The sequence below is a fragment of the Cryptomeria japonica genome, chromosome 9, assembly GCF_030272615.1.
Source record: "Cryptomeria japonica chromosome 9, Sugi_1.0, whole genome shotgun sequence".
NCBI lineage: Eukaryota > Viridiplantae > Streptophyta > Pinopsida > Cupressales > Cupressaceae > Cryptomeria > Cryptomeria japonica.
In genome coordinates, this window is record NC_081413.1 from 141,908,007 (window position 1) to 141,928,453 (window position 20,447).

The 20,447-nt window shown below is 38.1% G+C and overlaps 1 protein-coding gene across 1 annotated transcript; it reads left to right on the forward strand.

Annotated features, from left to right (window-relative positions):
* Positions 1-14,841: 14,841 nt before the first annotated feature.
* On the forward strand, positions 14,842-19,542 carry LOC131055619 (probable disease resistance protein At4g33300). Its single transcript, XM_057990103.2, has 5 exons — positions 14,842-15,742; positions 15,957-16,378; positions 16,495-16,847; positions 17,169-17,377; positions 17,840-19,542. The coding sequence occupies exons 1-5, from the start codon at positions 14,980-14,982 to the stop codon at positions 18,622-18,624; spliced, it is 2,532 nt and encodes an 843-aa protein (XP_057846086.2). The 5' UTR covers positions 14,842-14,979; the 3' UTR covers positions 18,625-19,542.
* Positions 19,543-20,447: the final 905 nt, after the last annotated feature.

The window sequence follows — 20,447 nt, forward strand, 5'->3', positions numbered from 1 at the left end:
GGTTTGTCTTGGTTTTTTATGAGTCGAAGCCATTTTTGATTGGTAATATTTTTTCGATTGCTGTAAAAATCGTCAGTTGCATGCAATGCAAATTTGCCAAATTGGCTAGAATTGATTCAATTCGTTGTGTGCACAAATTGACATCACAAGAGCATCCAAGTGGGCAGGTTTACGCTAGGCATGCCCCTAACGTGCATCCCAAAGCACCAAAACGTTGAGAGTCATACTGTACCAGTGCGATCTCTCAAGTGTCATGAGTTCAAAAAATTGTCAAATTTTGATGGATTGTTTCTTCCAATTCAGGACACATATGGTCAATCTGTTTGAACCCGTGGGGTCACATGAGGCTCCTCTACAATGTCCTCTCTCGGTTTTTGACGAATCGGAGCCATTTGCGATTGGTAGCATTTTTTTGCCTACTGCAAAAGTCATCAGTTGCATGCAATGCAAAGTTGCAAGATTGGTTAGAATTGATTCAGTTCATCATGTGCACAAACCGACGTCATGAGCACATCGGGGTGGGCAGTTTTACGATAGGCATGCCCCTGTCATGCATCATGAATCACCAGAACGTCGAGTGTCATAACCTACCGACATAATGTAGAAGTTGCGTGACAACTTTTTTGACAATTTTTTTGACAACAATGACAATTTTTGTTCAAATTGTATCTAGTCTCAATCTATGACCCCTATGACCTGATAATGACTCAAATAATTGTCCATGATTATACAAGAATCAAGAATGCTCATGATTGACCAAGGACACATCACATATACTCAAAACATAGTCACAAAACATTGACACACAAAATAGTCACAAAACATTGTCACATATTATTCAAAAATTTGCCTCTAAATATGGTCAAATCAGCTCTTGGCTATTTGATTATACAAAAAATGTCTTACAAATCATCTCATGGGCTTTTATACAAAATTTGGCATTACAATAGGTGCGATTCAACTCATCGCCATTTTAATATAGAAATCATCTCATGGGCTTTTATACAAAATTTGGCATTACAATATGTGTGATTCAGCTCATCACCATTTTAATATATAAAATTTAGCATGTACATATGTACAAATCAGCTCATTGCCATTTAATATACAAAATTAGGCCTGAACAACAATGGAAGGTTAGAACCTATTATACCCAAGAGGCGACCTCCAACTTTAGGGTTAGGTTTTGTACCATTGCAAATTGGATCTACATCTACCAAAGTGCCCACGTGTAGAAAAGGGTGTGACTCTGATGATGAAATAACACCTAAGGATACCCGACCCGAAACTGACTCCAATGAATGGGAGTGGAGTTCTTTTTCTTCTAGCTCCTATGCCCTTGACAATATTTTCATTGACCCTAATAATTTGCCTATGGAAGACAAACATGAAATAACTCCTCTTCCTAAAACATGTCCTCATGCTTGGATAGAGTCATTTTGGGATCCAAGCTCCGAATCCGATACAAGCAGTTCAGATAGTGACACCACAGATGTTCATATCTTTACCATATCAGCCCTCTCTCTCCTTACAACCGATGATGACATGCCCCTCATCTATCCCTAGCTTATCCAACATGACCAACAAGAACCACTCACATTGGACTGTTTTCAAAATGACGAGGCAATTGCAGAACTCCTTGGGCTACGGGAAGGCATACCACAAGGTGATCATAAGGCAGGATTTTCTATTAACCTGGATTCCACAGCATATTTTGGGGAGTCAACTCCCTCTTCCAGTCATCAAAATGAAAAAATAAAAGAAATAGTAAAAAATCAAAAGAATAGATCTCTAAATGAAAACCGTAAGGCACTCTCTGATCATACAAAAGTCAAAATAAAAGATGTACCTGCGGGTGAAAACCTCTCTGAGGCGCCCAAAGGTGGAAGAGTGGACATACCCCTATCAAGTCAGGACAAATCAACATTGCTTGTGGAAATGATAGAGGAAATCAATTTGGGTACACCTGACAACCCTAAGGTCATTCATTTTGCTGCTTCTCTATCACAACAGGAAAAAATAGATTTTGTCAATTTCTTTCTTGAGAAGAAGATCAGCTTTGCATGGTCCTATGCAGATATGCCTGGCCTCGATCTAGAATTGGTTCTTCATCATTTGCCACTAAAAGCTGATGCCAAGCCTGTCAAACAGAAACTTAGAAAGATGCATCCCCAGGTGGCTCTTTTGGTCAAGGTGGAACTGAAAAAATTACTGGATGTGGGCTTTATCAGACCCATCGATTATGCGGACTGGATTTCAAATTTAGTACCAGTTAGAAAAGTAACTGGGGGCATTAGAATCTGCACAGATTTTAGGGATCTCAATAAAGCATGCCCTAAAGATGATTTTCCATTGCCAAATATTGACATCATAGTTGACATGACTGCTGGATACGAGATGCTTTCATTGATGGATGGTTTCTTCGGCTATAACCAAATTCACATTGCTCCTGAAGATCAACATAAGACAGCATTCACCTATGCTTGGGGTAGCTACTGTTGGAATGTGATGCCCTTCGGTCTTAAAAATGTAGGCGCAACATATCAAAGAGCAATGATGACAATTTTTCATGATTTCATGCACACTTTGATGGAGGACTATGTTGATGATTTATTATGCAAATCTGTCACCAGAGATAGTCATCTAGCCATCCTGGGCCCGATCTTTGACCGAATGGAGACTTACAAGCTCAGACTCAATCCAAAGAAGTGTGTCTTTGCTGTCACAGCTGGCAAATTACTAGGGTACATTGTTTCTCACAAAGGCATTGAGGTCGACCCTCCCAAGGTTAAAGCAATAATGGATATGCCTCCACCTTCAAACCTCTGGCAATTAAGAAGTCTGCAAGGAAAGCTCCAGTCAATTCGCCACTTCATAGCTCAGTTGGCTGACAAATGTCATCCATTCCAACATCTACTGCACAAAGGTGTCGCTTTCAAATGGACTGAGCAATGTCAATCAGCCTTTCAAGCTCTCAAAGACTATTTGTTGTCGCTGCGTATTCTAATGCCTCCAATAGAAGGAAAGCCATTTTTATTGTATATTTCTGCAACTGAAACGGCATTAGGAGTTCTCTTGGCCCAACAAGATGAGAATGGCAAAGAGTGAGCTATTTATTATATCAGCCGAACACTAGTAGGCTATGAGCTAAATTATTCAACTATTGAAAGGGCATGCTTAGTAGTGGTATTTGCAACGCAGAAGCTCCGACATTATATGTTAAGCCACCAAACATTGTTGGTTGCAAAAATTGATCCCTTAAAATACTTGCTTAGCCGAGCAGCTTTAACAGGTCGCCTAGCAAAGTGGGTCATGATCCTCAGTGAATTTGATATTGAGTATATGGAGCGAAAGGCGATAAAAGGACAAGTCATAGCAGATTAACTTGCAGAGGCTCCTATTTCTGATGATCATCCCATGTTGACCGATTTTCCAGATGAATCAGTCTTTGCTCTCACATCCTCTAATGAATGGAAGTTATACTTTGATGGATCCCATACCAAGTTCGGGTCTGGAGCCGGCATTCTGTTTGTCACCCCTCAAGGTGATGCTATTCCGAAGTCCTACAGGATAACTTTTCATTGTACCAATAACATTGCAGAGTATGAAGCATTGGTCACAGGACTCCGAGTAGCAGTCCACTGGAACATCACGCATTTGCAAGTCTATGGAGATTCTCAATTAGTCATCCGACAAGTGAATGATGACTACGAAACAAAAGATGAAAAGCTTATTCCCTATAAGCATATGGTGGATTTCTTCAAAACCAAATTCACGGCTATCCATTTCAGTCAAGTTCCAAGAATGCAAAACAAGTCGGCAGATGTGATGGCTACAATTGCCTCCATGTTGAATATGCCCCACAATATGGACAAATGTGAATTTTTAGTTGAACAATTGCTGGTTCCTTCTTTTGACATTCCGACAGCAGATGTGATGTGCGTTCTTGTTGGTCCCAACTCCCCGTGGTACAATGACGTCTATCAATATTTAAAATCCCAAATTTTAACACCTAACCTTTTCGCTAACCAACGCCGAGCCTTTATCCGATAGACAACCAAATATGTCATCATCGCCGACACCCTTTACCAACGTTCCTTTGACCATACCCTCCTCAGGTGTTTGGATTCTGACAAAGAACAAACGGCTTTACATGAGGTTCACGATGGTATATGTGGGGGTCATTTCAATGGTCTAAGCTTAGCCAAAAAGTTGATTTGTGTTGGGTATTATTGGCCCACTCTCGAAAAGGATGTTCATGATTTTGTTAAGAAGTGCTACAAATGCCAAATTCATGGAAACTACATTCATGCACCAACCCAAGAACTTCATTCTGTCATATCTCCGTGGCCCTTTTCTCAATGGGGATTGGATCTTATTGGCAAGATTCACCCGACATCTGCAAATGGACACAAGTTCATCATTACAGCCACAGAGTATTTTACAAAATGGATCGAGGCCATCCCCATGACTTATATTACTGGTGTCCAAATTTCAAAATTCTTGCTGAATTATATCATATGCCGGTATGGGGTTCCCCTTGCCATAGTCACAGATAATGGTCATCCCTTCAAGAATAAAGATGTCAAGGAACTCTATGAAAAGTTTCATATCCAACACCGATTCTCCAATCCATACTATCCACAGGGGAATGGTCAAGCCAAAGCATCAAATAAAACCATTATCAAGATCCTGAAGAAGGTTGTCAATGACGCTGGTCAAGATTGGCATGTACAGTTGAATCCAGCACTATGGGCCTATCGCACTTCTATCTGCACACCTACTGGCACAACACCTTATTCCTTGGTGTATGGTGCGGAAGCCATTTTACCTTTGGAGGTGGAGATTCCTTCCTTGTGTGTTTCCTTGCAACATCTGATTGATGATGAGACACACAGAGTCTCTTAGTTGCATCAGCTTGAGATGTTAGATGAGAAACGTCAGACAACTCTGACACATTTGCTAGCATATCAAAACCGTCTCCGTCGCTCTTATAATAAGAAGGTCAAAGGGCGACACTTCGAAGTGGGAGATCTGGTTTTAAAGGCAAACCCTAAGAATGCATAGTCTACTGACATCATCAAAGGCAAGTTTGAACCTAATTGGGTTGGGCCTTTCATAGTAATTGCAGCATATGGCTCGGGGGCATATCAGCTTGCTACCCCAGAAGGTGAACCTCTGTCTGATCCTATAAACAACATGCATCTTCGCAAGTACTGGGCATAATTTTCTATCAGCACTTCTTCGAATATGATCCTGAAAAAAATACAAAAAAATGGAAAAAGCAAAAAAAGCAAAAAAAAAAGAAGCAAAAAAAAAAGTGAAAAAAAAAAGAGCAAAAAAAGTAAAGAAAAATGATTCACCCTCTAGTGAAAACCTGGCAAATAGGCGCTTGGGGCAAGTACCTTGGTGAAAACCTGACAAACAGGCGCCATGTGTAACATGAGATTGTTGCTCCGTCATCTATCATGACCTCTAAGCTATGCTTTCTCTCGGCCTGTTTCTCACGTCTATCTTTGTCTTGACCCAATGTTCTATTCCAGGCCTGTTATTGGTCAACATCATTGTCTTGCATATTCTGGTTGCTTGTCCATATGTTTTGGTCCCGGTCTATGTATGTCTTTCAGATGCGCATTGGGTGTGTTCCCCTTGTCATGATCGATCACTGGAACTTTAACATTTAAAAATGTCTTGAAAAAATCTCAAAAACATTTAAAAATGTCCTAAAATAATTCAAAAAAAATTGGAAAATGTCCTAAAAAAATCATAAAAAATCAAATAAGGTCCTGAAAAAAATCAAAAAAAATTGAATAACGTCCTGAAATAATCCAAAAAAATCAAATAAAGTCCTAAAAAAAAAAAATGAACACAAAAACATTTCAAAACATTAAAATCCAAAAACAAGCATTTTGTCAATAAATGATCCCCTTTGTGCATAGACAGATCACTGAGCATCCCTCCAATGACACACAATCACACATTGTGCTTTAATGAAATCATGCATTAACAGATGAAATTTTCAATCAACCCAGACATTCAACTTGATCCGAATTGTCATAACAATCGAATATCAATATCACTAATCATTTGTCCTTAGCACACTATCATGGGTCTTATATGGGGTGTGGTATACTCGAAACCAGACTGTGTCCTATCTTAGACGGGGTACCGCATGTCCTGAAACCAGATAGCATGATCATCCTATCAGTACTTTCAATTTTTGACAATGAAGATCAAGATGTTTGTTTGATTTGTTGGAATTTGTGCATCTTATCTTTTTACTGATTTATCTTTGGCTTCGATCATGTTCCTATGTTGCTCGATGATGTCACTGAGTGATTTAGAGTGACCGGGATGGATCATGGTCCCTTTCTTTTTTTGTGATTGTTGTTTGTCTGTGATGTGTCTGTCTTTTGTAAAAAGGGTTGCATTTCAGCTCTGGCCTTCAATGCCATGATGCTACGCATCCGTTTTGCTACATAAAAATAAAGGTTCTCACCTACAAAGTGCATTACTGAAAGCAAGTTTTTCTCTGTCACTAATTGTCCTCTGTCTCATTTTCTTCTTACTAACATTTCTTCCGTCAGTTTGGTCTAGTGCTCTGATTTCCCCAAACATACATGCTGCATCCTGCATTCATTGGTTAGTACATTTGCATTACATTAAGCATCATATCAAGTCTTTTATCCATTTCATATTATCAATGCATCAAACACACATAAAAAATACATCCATACATGTTCCATAATGATACATCAACAGTGCATAAGTCATCCATACATAGAAAATCACATAAGTCATAACACATTGCATCCCATCATATCGATGCATATCATATCATATGTCACAATAATATCGGAGTACAAAATTGGACTGTCTGTCCTAAGTATGGCCCGCAGGCTGACTACAAAAATGTCAAACTACATAATGTCCATTGTCCGTCATACGGAGCATGTGCCTCTGTCACTGGGTGCTCCCTCTGTCCTCCTCATCCCTACCATGTCTTGTGGATGATGTCCCTCCTGGTCCTGGCTGTGGTGGTCTCATAGGTCCACTTACCCCCATGCTGCTCAATGACCTCTGAGAGCGTGTCGTGCTCTCTGTCCTCGATCGTGCCCGATATGAAGCTACTCTCTGCTCTGGTAGAACTGCACCCTCATATAGTGTCCTCCAATGACGTATCTCCTCTCTGGTCTCTACCAACATCTGTGCCATCTCCCGTGCACTGGCATCCCGGATCGACCCAATATACTCAGTGACTCTCTGTTCCTCTCATTGTGCCTGAGCAATTGTTGCATCTCGAGCTGCTGTGAGTCTGGCTATCTCTGCTCTGAACTGATCCTGTTGTATCTCTAATGTCGCAATGTGATCCTGCTAACTCACTATGATAGCCCTGCACATCTCCATCTCCTCTGTCCTAGCTGTCTCTGGCTCTATGGGTATATCCTGCAAGGCCTCCTGCTCGCCTGAATCTAGCTCATTCTCGTCATCCCCATCCTTATCTCCATCCTCATCATCCCCATCCTCATCTCCATCCTCATCCCCGCCCTCATCATCCTCATCCTCATCATCTCCCTCCTCCTCTCCTACGAGTGGGAAGTCCTCCTGTCGCCTCGGTACTGGAATATCCGGATCTGTCAATGGCACTGGGCATAGTCGTGCAAACCATCTCTCATACTCCTCTATCATCCCGACGTCGACTACATCTGATCTCCAATTCCACTGTCTCTATTGTAGCTATGAGAAGTCTGCATATGCTATGTGTGGCTGAATCATACTCCCCCACTGACTCATCTCTCTGTGAGATCGGGCAAAGTGTGCAGTCCTCCTAGGTACATCCTGCCTCTCTCCAAACTGTCGTCTGACTCTCTTTGGCAGGTACAACTCAATCACTCTCTGGCAATTCACTGGTCGCCCAATCAAGTACCTCTCCTGTCTACAATACGGTAACTCCTCACTGTCATCTGACCATCCCGGACAATCATGATATGGCCTCCATATGAACTCTCTCAGTCTGTCTAGCTCATGTCGCCAATATAGTATGTATCCAAAAGGACCCTGTCTCAGTGCTCCCCCATAACAGTACACATATGGTCGGTGTGGTACTACCTGTCTATCTATGATCGGTCGACATATGGCTATGTGCTCAAATGCCCATACCTGTAGCAGTGTGACTCCACAGCTCAAAGTCTAAACTCCCTGATATGCTATCTAATGCAGCTGAAAATATAGCATAGCTAGTACGCATGGTCCCCATGCATACACCGTCCCCTCTGTCACCATCCGCTCTAGCACTCTTCCCCATCCAATAGGGAATCCATGTCCTCGTCTGTCTCCTGCTAGTAGGCATGCTATCACCACGGCTATCACCACGTATCGTCGATCATACTCTGCTGCCATAGTCTCCCAGCCAATCTCCCTCTCCACGATATCCAGATCATCTGCGTCACACTCAAACAATCTGCACAATGTGTCTCTCCCTGTCACTGGGTCATACTCTACCATGTCTCCATGAATCGGAATGTGGAGGATACGCCATACATCCTCCAGTGTCACAGTCGCCTCTCCAGTCGCCAGATGGAAGGAGGAGGTCTCCGAATGCCATCGCTCTGCCAATGCGGTAAGCAGTCCTGTATTTGCCCTAATCTCGGGCATGAATGTGATATAGTATATCCCCAGTCCTGCTAATGTATCTCTGTCTGTGCTCCTGAGTCTATGTCGTAGCATGAAGCAGTCAGGTCGGTTCTCCCGTGTGATCAATGGACACTGTCGACTCTGCATCACAATTGGAGCACATTTTGTCAGTTTTAGGGTTTGCTCCTATGGGTTGCATTTCCTCATTTTCATGTCCAAATCAGGGTGTTTTTCATCTAATCTGACCTATCCTACCCTTATCCCCCCTTTTCGGATCATTTGCATGCTGTTTTGGCCCAAAATTGAGTTCCCAATGCACAGTTGCGCCTGTGTCAAGGAACCTGTGCCTGTGTCATGTAACTTGCACCTGTGTCTCCCTACACAAGTGCAGAAGACCCTACACAAGCATAGGATTTGCCCTACACAAGCGTAGGAGTCCTTTTCTGCATCCCCTGTGGGCCCTGCAATGTCCCGCAAGCAATCAAAATTCATGAAATTGAAAACATGGGTTTTTGAGATCCATACCGCTACTCCTGCGTCGTCTGGTTGTCTGTAAGTACATACACGTTCTCCGAGGTGATCCACCATTGGAATGTTCTCCATCTATCTGCAAGTGTCCTTTTCCAGAGCACCAAATCCTCCTCTTTGTCTAGTGCAAATGAGCAATTTTCCCTCTCTTGGTCTCATTTATAGATCTTTGTCAGTACATAGATGGACGTGCACCCTCTCCATCTTATGTTGGTCACAGTCTTTTTGCATCTTTGATTGCTTGTCCTTCGTGCATCCGATCTCCGATTGTCAGTCCATTCGATCCTCTCATTTTTATCGATCAATTGGCCTCTTCTCTGCATGTTTCCGGCCAATTCCTTGAGGGGCCATGCATATGTCATTGTCATTGTCTGGGGCATTTTCATTATTGTTCTTTGAAACAACGCTTAAAATCGCATTGTCTCAAAGAGGGGCAAAATGTAGACACCTAAAAATGGTCAACGCTTGCGGAGTCATACTTTAACATTTGCACATTGCCTCATTTTAGGTTTTTGCGTCGCATTAACATTTCTCCTATGATTCGCACTTGGTCTTTATCATTTGCGAGTATCGAGTCTTTCTTCTGCATTCTTCCTTCATCTCGCCTTCAAATTTGGTCTTGTCGACAACAATCTTCAATCATGATTTTGGTTGATCTTATCCTATTGCATCAATGTGCGTGCTCATTTGTCATCATTTTGGACATCGTCAATCCTAATTAGGGTTTTGTCCTCTTATCAATCTTGTCATCTGGCGATCAATTTATCATCAATCCTTATCATTTTCAATCTTGTCGTTTTGCGATCGATTTGTCATCGGTCGTTGTCATGTTCGATCTTGTCATTTTGCGATCGATTTGTCATCGATCGTGGTCATTTTCAATATTGTCGTTTTGCAATCTATTTTGTCATCGATTCTTGTCCTCTTGTCAATCTTGTCATTTTGCGATCGATTTGTCATCGATCATTGTTTGTCTCAATTATGTCAATTTGGATCAATTTGTCATTGTTCCTCGTCAATTGGCGTATTTTCTCAATCAAATCATTTATCACATTGGTCATTTATCAATTTAAAATCATGATCGATATCAATTATCTTCAATCAAGACCTAATTGTCATTCTCGCATTGCTAATTCATCTTCTAGGGTTTTATGATTTAATCATTTAACCTTGTGTGTCATTTCTTCCTCTAGGATTAATAAATTATTTATTTATCCTAAGTCTTCTCATCACAATTAAATGTTCATTTAATTGGTTAATAATTCCTCTTTTATGAATTAATTAATAAATGAAAAATTATTAATTAATTCACTAAATTTCCTAATTTCCTATTTTCCCAATTTTCTAATTTTCCTAATTTCTAATTCAATTTCCTCCTATTTTTCTCCTAATTTCATGGGAATGACATAGAAATTTGTCATAATTTGTCATAATTGACAATCAATCAATTCTTGACATAGAAATTTGTCATAAATTGTCATAAAATCCTTGCATAGCAATTTGTCATACACATGTCATAATTTTGCTATTTTTGATTTGAATTTCCATTCAAATCATTATCATGCTAATTTGATCTTTTTCTCCAATTTCTCTATAAATTGGATGAATTTCTTCAATCAAATCCCCTAATCAGATTATCGAATTTCTAATCACTTTGTCAAATCACGCTTCGAGTACTCTTGTGCCAATGTCAATCTTGCTTTCACATTAGGTTTGTGCACTTGAAGGTGAGATCCACAACAAAACTATTTGGAGAAGAAAGAAGGACAATGGAGCCGCATGAAGGAAGCATTTAGATCTACACCTGGTTTGCATAATCTTTTTGAATGTTTTATCTTTATGTCTCTATTGAGTGTGTTTAGGATTGATCATTGCATTTGAGCTTTTGTGATTGAGCTAATGATTAGTGTTTTGACTTGTTTGTGATGATTTCCTATTTCCTAAGCTACAATATGTATATACACATTATATATACAATATCATATTATACACATATTATATATAGAATATCATATTATACAATAGTGTGCACGCACTGTTTATAGTAAAAAGAGTGCGTACGCCCTGTTTATAGGAAAGCGAGCACGTACGCGTTGCTTACACCATAAGTACCCCGCACACGCTTTTTAAACTTGCAGTACCCCGTACGCGCTTTTGACTATTTAGGCTTGGAAATAGGCTTGGATGACAAAACTACGGTTTGGAAGTTTGATTTCCCTCCATTTCTCTCATTTTTGACATGTTTTATTTTATCAACTTGGTTTATCGACTTTGTCATCATCGGGTTTACACTTCATCAAGTGGGTATTTCTAAAATTGCCACCATATTTTCACCCATCTTCTGAGCTTTCTAACCATATAATTTTTTTTCAATTTGAACAACAATAACACATTATTATTAAATTTCTTTTACCAATGTCTCCATAGTTCTCATAGACATAGGTGCACCATTTTTTGAATAACTTTTGATATACTTATCAAAATTTTAAAAACTTTATATATTATTGTAGTGCACTTGATTCTTTACAATTTAAAAATAATAATTGTATTTTCAATTTGTTTAGTGCAACTTATGCTTCGCGCACAAACATGTACCTAATTTTCAGGATGTGCTCGATTGGAAAAATCATAAAAATAAAATACTCAACAAAAAATTACAAAAAAATACACATATTCTAGTGTTCACTGTTAGCTATCTTTCTGTCAAAGGATTTTTCAAAATACTAAACCTAACTATGAACTTTTTGATGCACAAGTCAGACACTATGTTATGTTTTTCAGAAAAAATCAGGGTCAATTTTTTGTGCGCGAAGGATTTGACCCCCTTAATCTTATCCAATTTTGAAAAAGTTTAGTAGGTTGGAAACTAGTTTTAGAGTACTACAATATTTGTTCTTTGATTATCTTCATATCTTGAGTGGATGACTTTCAAATTTTGCCTCCAAGTTCAGGTTCACCTGATACAGAAAAAAAGTGTCCACTTATACCCCCCTTTTTTACCACCATCTTTGTGCATTTACCCAGATATATATTTGTTTGTCCATGAAAGATTGTTTTCTTGCCAAATATAATCGGTTTTAAATGAAAGATTGTTTCCTTCTATATCTATTTAACTAAAGATTGTCTTCTTTAACATTGTATTTTTATAATGTGAGAAATAGGAAGCTAGAATTGAAAAATTAAAGATTATCTTCTATATATTTATTCTAAGTTTCATATGAATATTAGAAAAGCTAGATATGCTTGTGTTTGTGGGAAAGTTACCTTCCGGGACGGGTGTCGAATGTGGAATCATAGAGAGAATAGTTTGCTTTTCCAAACTAGATTTTATTGCTATGCATGGCATTATACTCGATTGAGTAACTAATTGACCATTGAAATATATGGATTTATTTATGCTTTCTACCATATCCTTGATTGATCTTGCTTGTTTCTTAATGGAATTAGAAAATAGAAAATACATGTATCATTCCAGGCATTTGCTAAGCAAATCGTGCAGGGTCGAGTATTCTTGATTGACCAAGAATTCTGGGGAAGTGTAAGCTTCAAGGTTGGGTGGAAAAAGAAAATTAATCTTGTTCTCGTCTTCATTCTAAAGATTGCATTGAAGATAGCTTGGATTGCAGATCAAATGACACATCTCATCCTTTACTTTATATTTTACTTTTTATTTGAACTTAAGGCATTAGAAAGGCCTAAGTATTGTATGTAGATATGATTGAGATACTACTACATTTTCTTTTTGAATAAAGAATCTATATCTCCTTATAGAAATCTCATGTTTATAATGATATCATTGGAAATGATCATTTAGAACTAAGGATGAAATAGTGGAAGTAAATAGACTTATTTAAGGAATTATGAGTTTATTTAAGAATAAAGAGTATTACAATTTATTATTGAAAATAGAATGTTTTACGTCTTTACACGGTATGTACTTTTGTAAATGGTCTTGATTTTGTGCACATTGTTATGTTGGTGCCATTTCTAGTGATGACATCAAGTGGTATGGGATGCACGATTATCATCATAGACAACAATGCTTTGGAAAAATGATGGAACACATGGTGTAGTATGAGATGCAACTATATATGTTTTCAAAATTGAAATTTTCTTATAGACTTAATGTATTAATAAACTATATAATGGTATGATACATATAGTAGGTTGCATCCATTTCAATGGTTCCATCTATTCATTATGTGAACATGTGATGTATGTCTAGATCGTTTACATTGAATATATGAGATGTATGCTTGAATTAGTCACTATTGTATTTGTGATATGTGTGATCTAGTCACTGTTGTACTTGTGATGTGCATATGAGCTAGTCATTGTTACAAATATTTGTGATGTACATATAAGCTAGTCCCCATTGCACCTATGATGTGTGTATGCGCTATTCACCCTGCGTATGCATGATGTTGCTTGATCCAATCACTATGTGAATGTGAAATTATGAAATAATATGACCCCTATATGAATTTGTGTGTTTGTATACTAATAATTGGTAATGATTGGTATGGAACCAACACTTGTCTAGAATGTGATGTTTATCAATCTATTGTAATTGAATTAATTTTGAAAGCTTATGCTTAAAATGAATAGTTATGATTTAAAGGGGATATTAGAGATCACATAAAAGAGGAGAGGGTGAGCTCTCTCTATCATTGGTATAAGAATTATAAAGCCTTTGATTTCCAAACGAATTACATAGACAAGGTCATTACAAATGACACTTGAGGTTTAGGTTCAGGTCTAAGGATATCCTTAACATTAGCAACTTACCATTTTCTAAGGTAAGTTTTTGAATGGTTGCGTGAAACTATTGCCACCACAATGGATGATTAAGTTGTTGTGAATTGAACTTAAAAAACTAGTAGTGACTGAGAGACATTTTTTTACATGATAGTTCAACTTAAATTAGACATGCACTTTATGTATTATATCTTTGGTGTGTTTATATTTGCACAATTGGTGGCAAGGGCTTGATTGACATCAAGGAAGTCAAAATAATTTTCATTGATTAATGACAAGCTTCTCAACATGCTTTTTAGTACCACTGGTCCTATAAGTAGATATTTTGCAAGTATTCAAGTTCTAGATCTTTGTGATAATAATGAATAGAATCATGACCAAGAGGACATTATTAGACAACTCAAAGATTAAATCATATATGATCCCATGACCCCGCCTTTGGACCCGTATCTTAAATGTGCTTATAATGTTGTAGGCCAATTTAAAAAATCAAAACTAATTATTATGCATTATCTATAACAACATTTATATTATTAGTAATCTTTTATTTGACAAATAAAACTAAATACCCCTCAATTAATGTACCATTTATTAAGTTTAGATGAACAATTAATAATAGTATACAATAATTATCAATGATTAAATCACTCTACATAAATTATAATATAATAGTATAATATACTTGCTCAAATAAAATCAGAAGACAAAGGTTTTAAATAAGGAAATCGTGGAACAAAAATGACTATGTACATTTAGATGTCTTTCTTCAAAATTGTTATACAAGATCCTTAATTTAAAAATCAAAATAAATCAAAATACAACTGTTTTCTAAATTTTAACCCTTTTAATTTTTTATTTTCTTCAATTAATTAGAAAATACGGTCAACTGTGCACTCGTTGCCCATTTCTTCCTCATTTCTTCTACAACTTCTTGAATATTCTTATCGCCATCTCTGTGGCTTCACTGGGTCCTCTCTACTAGAGAATTATTCCAATCCTACGCGCAAGTTGTCTGTAATTTCTACGTTTCTTCCTCATTGTTGAGATGGTTCAAGGGAAATGACATCTCCCTGCATTTATCATCTGCTCTGCTGTTGGTGTGAAAGCAGTTTCACAATGGCCGAGGGAGCTGCCTTGGGGTTTGCCATCAAAGTGGTCTATGAAAGCGGTAAATATATATCTAGAGCTTTCAGCAGTTGTGATCTTAAGCAACTTGAAGAAACTCTGAATGTTTTGTTGCCGACCATCGATGAGATATGCGAATTGAGTTTGGAATCGTTATCGGAGGCAGGGATACCCAAAATTCAAGAACTCCGCGAGAAGCTCCGACTGGTACAGAATCGCAAGAGAACTCGAAATTCCTGGAACGAATTTGGCGAGACAGATCACATTAATGAGGTGGAGAACGATATCAATAAATTCGTGCACAATGACCCTTTGCCCGACATGGCATTGAATCAAATAAAATTGTTGAATTGTTCCCAAGATATGAAGAATTCTTTCTCTACCCAGCTGGAAACTCTGTGTGGGGAAATAAAGAATTTAACCTTGGAACAAGAAACTGGTTTCAACAATTTAACCTTCAAAATTGAGGAACAATATACTGATTTTGCTGGGCAAATATTTGAGATTTCACAGCAGGATCAGTACCTCTGCTGCCCCCCAGATTTGCCGAGTTGCTTGATGGGATTCGATAAGTACTTAACGGAGCTGAAAGAGCTTGTCTTGGAGGCTGGATTGGATGTGGTTGGAGTTACAGGTATGGGCGGTGCTGGAAAATCTACACTTGCTGTTTCCCTTTGCCATCACCCTGAAATCAAAGGTACCAACGTTTGTGCTCTGTTTTCTCTTTCTACTGTTTCAGTTGTATAAATGTAGCAGAAAAGTCACCTTGATGTTTCTGAATTTTTTTTGTAGCTTCATTTTGTCCTGCTTTATGATTGTGGCTGCCATCCAGACTTTTACCCTTTAGATTATCCTATCTTACTGAATTGACGAAAAAAACAAATCTCTCTAAACATTCTAATGGCTTGCAGATAAGAAAAGAGTAATTTACATTAATGTCTCAGAAAGCCCAGATCTCCCAGGTATCCTAAAGACCATGTGGAAAAATATTGCTGGACTTGGTGGTCCAGAACCTAATTTTACAAACGTTGAGGATGCACATAACAAATTGCACTCGGCAATAAAGTCAAGAAGAAATGAACCAATTCTGGTGGTATTGGATGACATTTGGGGTTTTTCTCACCTGAAAAAACTGTTATTCAAAGGGAGTCAATTCATGACTGTGGTAACCACCAGAAATAAACACACCATTGGGTCAATCCCAACCTGGTTCAACAAAGGCCTTTATCCGCTGCCATCCTTGCAGGAGGAGCATGCTTTGTCACTTTTCTGCTTCTATGCCTTTGGTATTCCTACCATTCCAAATACACATAATGAAGAACTGGTCAAACAGGTAACCTGCTATTCACAATACCTCGTTTCTTCTGTGTGTGCTTTTGTTGAGGACGGTACTGTTTTCAATTGTATTCCTTGTGTCTAAGTGCTCAATTTAGTACCATTCATGTGCAGGTCCATGCAGAGTGTAAGGGTTTGCCACTAGCTCTTCAAGTAATTGGTAGCTCTCTGAATGGTAAGCACCCCTCTGTTTGGGAAAATGCTAATAGGCTATCAACTGGAGAACCTTCCAATGAATTTCAGATGGAAGGCCTCCTAAATCGCTTGAAAACAAGCATAGATTTGCTGAAAGACAATGAAAAGCAGTGCTTCTTGGACCTTGCTGCATTCCCACAAGGACAAGTCATTCCTGCGAATGCATTGTTGGATATTTGGGTGTATGTTCGTGGAATGACCTGGCCCAATGCTGTTATCCTTTTACGAGATTTTGCAGCTCGCCATCTATTGAACTTCAAGAGGAATCCTTGGTAAGAGGCAGTCCCACTTATAGCAAACTTATTTCTATCTTAATTATTTTTCTTGTGTTATTGCATGATACCAAATTCATTCGATAAGGTTTTAACAAAAATTTTAAAATAAAATGTTTGGCTCCACCCTATAGAAGTTTAAATTTCCCCCGAATGATGTAGGTGTAGATTAATCTTAAGATTTGGGAGTTCAATATTATTGATTTTCAAGCAAAGTGGAATCCACCCTGAGTTTTACAAGAGGTCTTTGTTTGGAAAAACCATACACTATCCTTGTAGCTTTCACTCTGAATAGCATGTTTTCCTTACGTGTGATGCCAGGATCCCAGACATCACGGGTGACTCCATGAATGGATACTCCTTTTCCCAGCATGATATAATGAGAAATTTGGCGCTGTATTTGGCGAAGCAGGAGAATAGTATTCAGTGTAAGAGGCTATATATGCCTAAAAAGAAAAGTCGCTTTCCCTCAAAGTGGCAAACAGATAGAGATCTTTCATCTAAAGCTCAGATTGTTTCCATTCATACAGGTAGCTGCTATGCTAGTCTTTTAGATTTTTATTTTCCATGCTCAGATTGTTTCCATTCATACAGGTGACTGCTATAGCTAAGCTTTTACATTGTAATTTACAATGCTTTTGATTTTTCTTCCACATCCAAAACATTAAATACATTATATTTATCGGCTGTGGCTATTCTGGTTCCAAAAAAGCTCTGACTACATTGCCGTACACCGAAAAAAACCTTCGTGTTATACACAAGGGGTATAGCGGCCGTGGAGCCCTGCAGCCATTTTGAACCTATTCTGCATTTTTTGTGTCTGCATAATACAAAATTTTTGCATCGTACGACATCACTGTTTTGAAACCAGATTAGCCGCGTCCATATTTATCACTTCATTTCAGATAAAACTATATTCAAATAGATTTTTAAAATTTTAATCATAGCATAGCATAGCATTGCATTTACTTAATGTTTATGTGAACATGTAGGGGCAATGAAGGACACACAATGGCCAGAATTGGAGTTTCCTGAGGCAGAAGCTTTGCTTTTATATTTCACTGCAAGTGAATATTGCATTCCAACATTTTTGCACACAATGAAGAAACTCAAGGTCCTGATGATCCATAATGACAGTGCAAAACGAACCAAGCTCACTGCACTGGCTGGTTTTCAAGTACTTTCTCAGCTTAAATCTCTGCGTCTTGAAAGGCTGATAGTTCCTCCTCTGTATGAGTACTGCAATGTTTTGAAGAATTTGCAGAAGCTATACCTGAGTCTATGTGAGGGCCTAGGTAATATGAGTGGATTGGGTAGGGATAAAATGCTCAACTTTCCAGGGCTTTTGGAAATTAATGTGGACTACTGCAGCGATCTGGAGGAGTTGCCAGCAGGAATCTGTTCTTCCAATTCCCTTAAAATGTTGTCAATTACTCATTGCCATGGCCTTGCCAAGTTACCTGATGAGCTGGGCAAGCTTGGATCACTGAAGGAGATAAGATTGACGGAATCTCCAGGCTTAAAAGAACTGCCTCCTTCCATCTCTAGTCTAAGAAAATTGGAATACCTTGACATCTCATCATGTATGGGTTTGAAGGCGGATGGGAGAAGAGGCTCTGAATTGAAGAAAACCCTTAAAACATTGGCCGAACTGGCATCCCTCAAAAAAGTGATTTGTGATAAAGACCATGGCCAACTGTTCAAAAGCAGCTCCAGAACTGGCCTTCAAGTTGAAGTTGTGGAAGAAGAATTCGATTTGAATTGGCTAGACTGGTAAGTGACAAATGCTGTGAGGGATGCTTCTTAGCTATGCTCTCATTTTATGGTAGATATATTTCATGCTCTAGGTGCTCTTTGGTAAATTCATCCAATAAATGGAGATGAATATTCCTTAAGTTTTTGTAATGGTGACTATGCCAATTCATGTAAAGTTTTGGGTTCAATTTGATGGAATACTTTATACAATTATGTATTGACAATTGATTGTTATATATTTCTCACTCCCCCACGTCACCCACTTCCATGGTGTCTGCGTATGGTAGAAAAAAAAATGAAAAAAAAAAAGGAGAGTGGCGTGAAGGGCGAGAGTGATTGGAGGAAAGAACATGGAGGAGAAAATGCAGAAAATTACAAGAAAAACTTGATGGGAGAGGGCAGCGTTATAATGAGGGGTCAGCAGCCACATAAGTTTGATGGATGCACAAAAGTGTTCGACCACATAAAAGAGCGAGACATAGTCTCACGGATTATGATTTTTGCAGCATACAGAAGCCATGGGTATCCTTGCGAGACAATCTCACTATTTCTCCATATACATTGAATGGGTTTCCAACCCATTCAGATCATACTTGCCCGCAAATTCCATAAAAGAATAAAAGAGAGGAGGTTCGCCAAAGGTGTATCTGCAACTTCTCTTGCATAGACAAACCATGTGAATTGTTTGACAGAATGACTAAAAGAAATAGGGTTTCATGGGTGCAATGATCGGAGGATATGCACAAATTGAAGTTGTTGAAAAGGCTTTAGAAACTTTCAAGCAAATGCAATTAGCAGGTGAAAAACTAGGTGCCTGCGTACTCCCTGCCTGAGCCCAAATGAGAGCTAGGTGCCACCAGGTTAGATGCTAAACCATGCTATTGTAATTCGGTATGTGAAATAATAATGGATTGTTAATTCACTTGTCGAAAATAGTCAACTAAGAGATTTATCCTTTTGTTTAAGATTATATTGCATGTGCTTATGATTATTTATGAATGACATTATTAAGTTAGCAAATAATGATTATGAACAATAATTGTAATATTTCTATTGATATCATAAGTAGAGATTAGTTAGGATGGTTTCGAAGTAAGGTCATAGTCATCATGAAGTAGAGAAACATTAATACATCAATGTCAATTGATGTAAAGATTGACATTGATGTAAAGATGTATTTGAGAGACGAATATGAGTCCCTTATTACTAATGTATAAATGTAAAAGTGATAAATGATTATGTATTATTGTAGAACTCTGAACCAAGTTTTGAATTTCAGACTTGTGAATATTGATAAAATGTCATGTAGAAATTATCATAACATTGATATAAACTTGATAACCTTATCTTCATCATACATCCTTGGGAATGGGTTGTGATGGAAGGGTGTCATGTTGTAAATGATACCTTCCAATTGCTTAATTAGAGTAGTAAGGGACCTCAATCTTATAGTGTCATGCCTAAGAGGTGTTGCTTATTCTTGTGTACTAGCCAAATAAAACCTTACATGGCTTTGCACTATGATATATGTTTTTGATGTGATAATTATGACTACAATAATGTCTTCATGTTTATGTATTCACTATGGCATAGTGTCATGGTCCAATGATTAAGTATGGTTTGTGCAAAGAAAGAGAATTCTTGTAAAGTAATCAACCTAACCTCGGTGTCATGGAAATGAACCTATAAGATAATTTGAGAAAAAAATGTGAACTAAGAACTTACTATAATCAAGGGATAAAAATTGAATAACTTTATGATTGAATTTTAAGAGAAATAAGATGGCAAAGAACTCTAGATCAAATCTTTAGCTATAAGATAACCTTATAGTATGAACTGAGCATA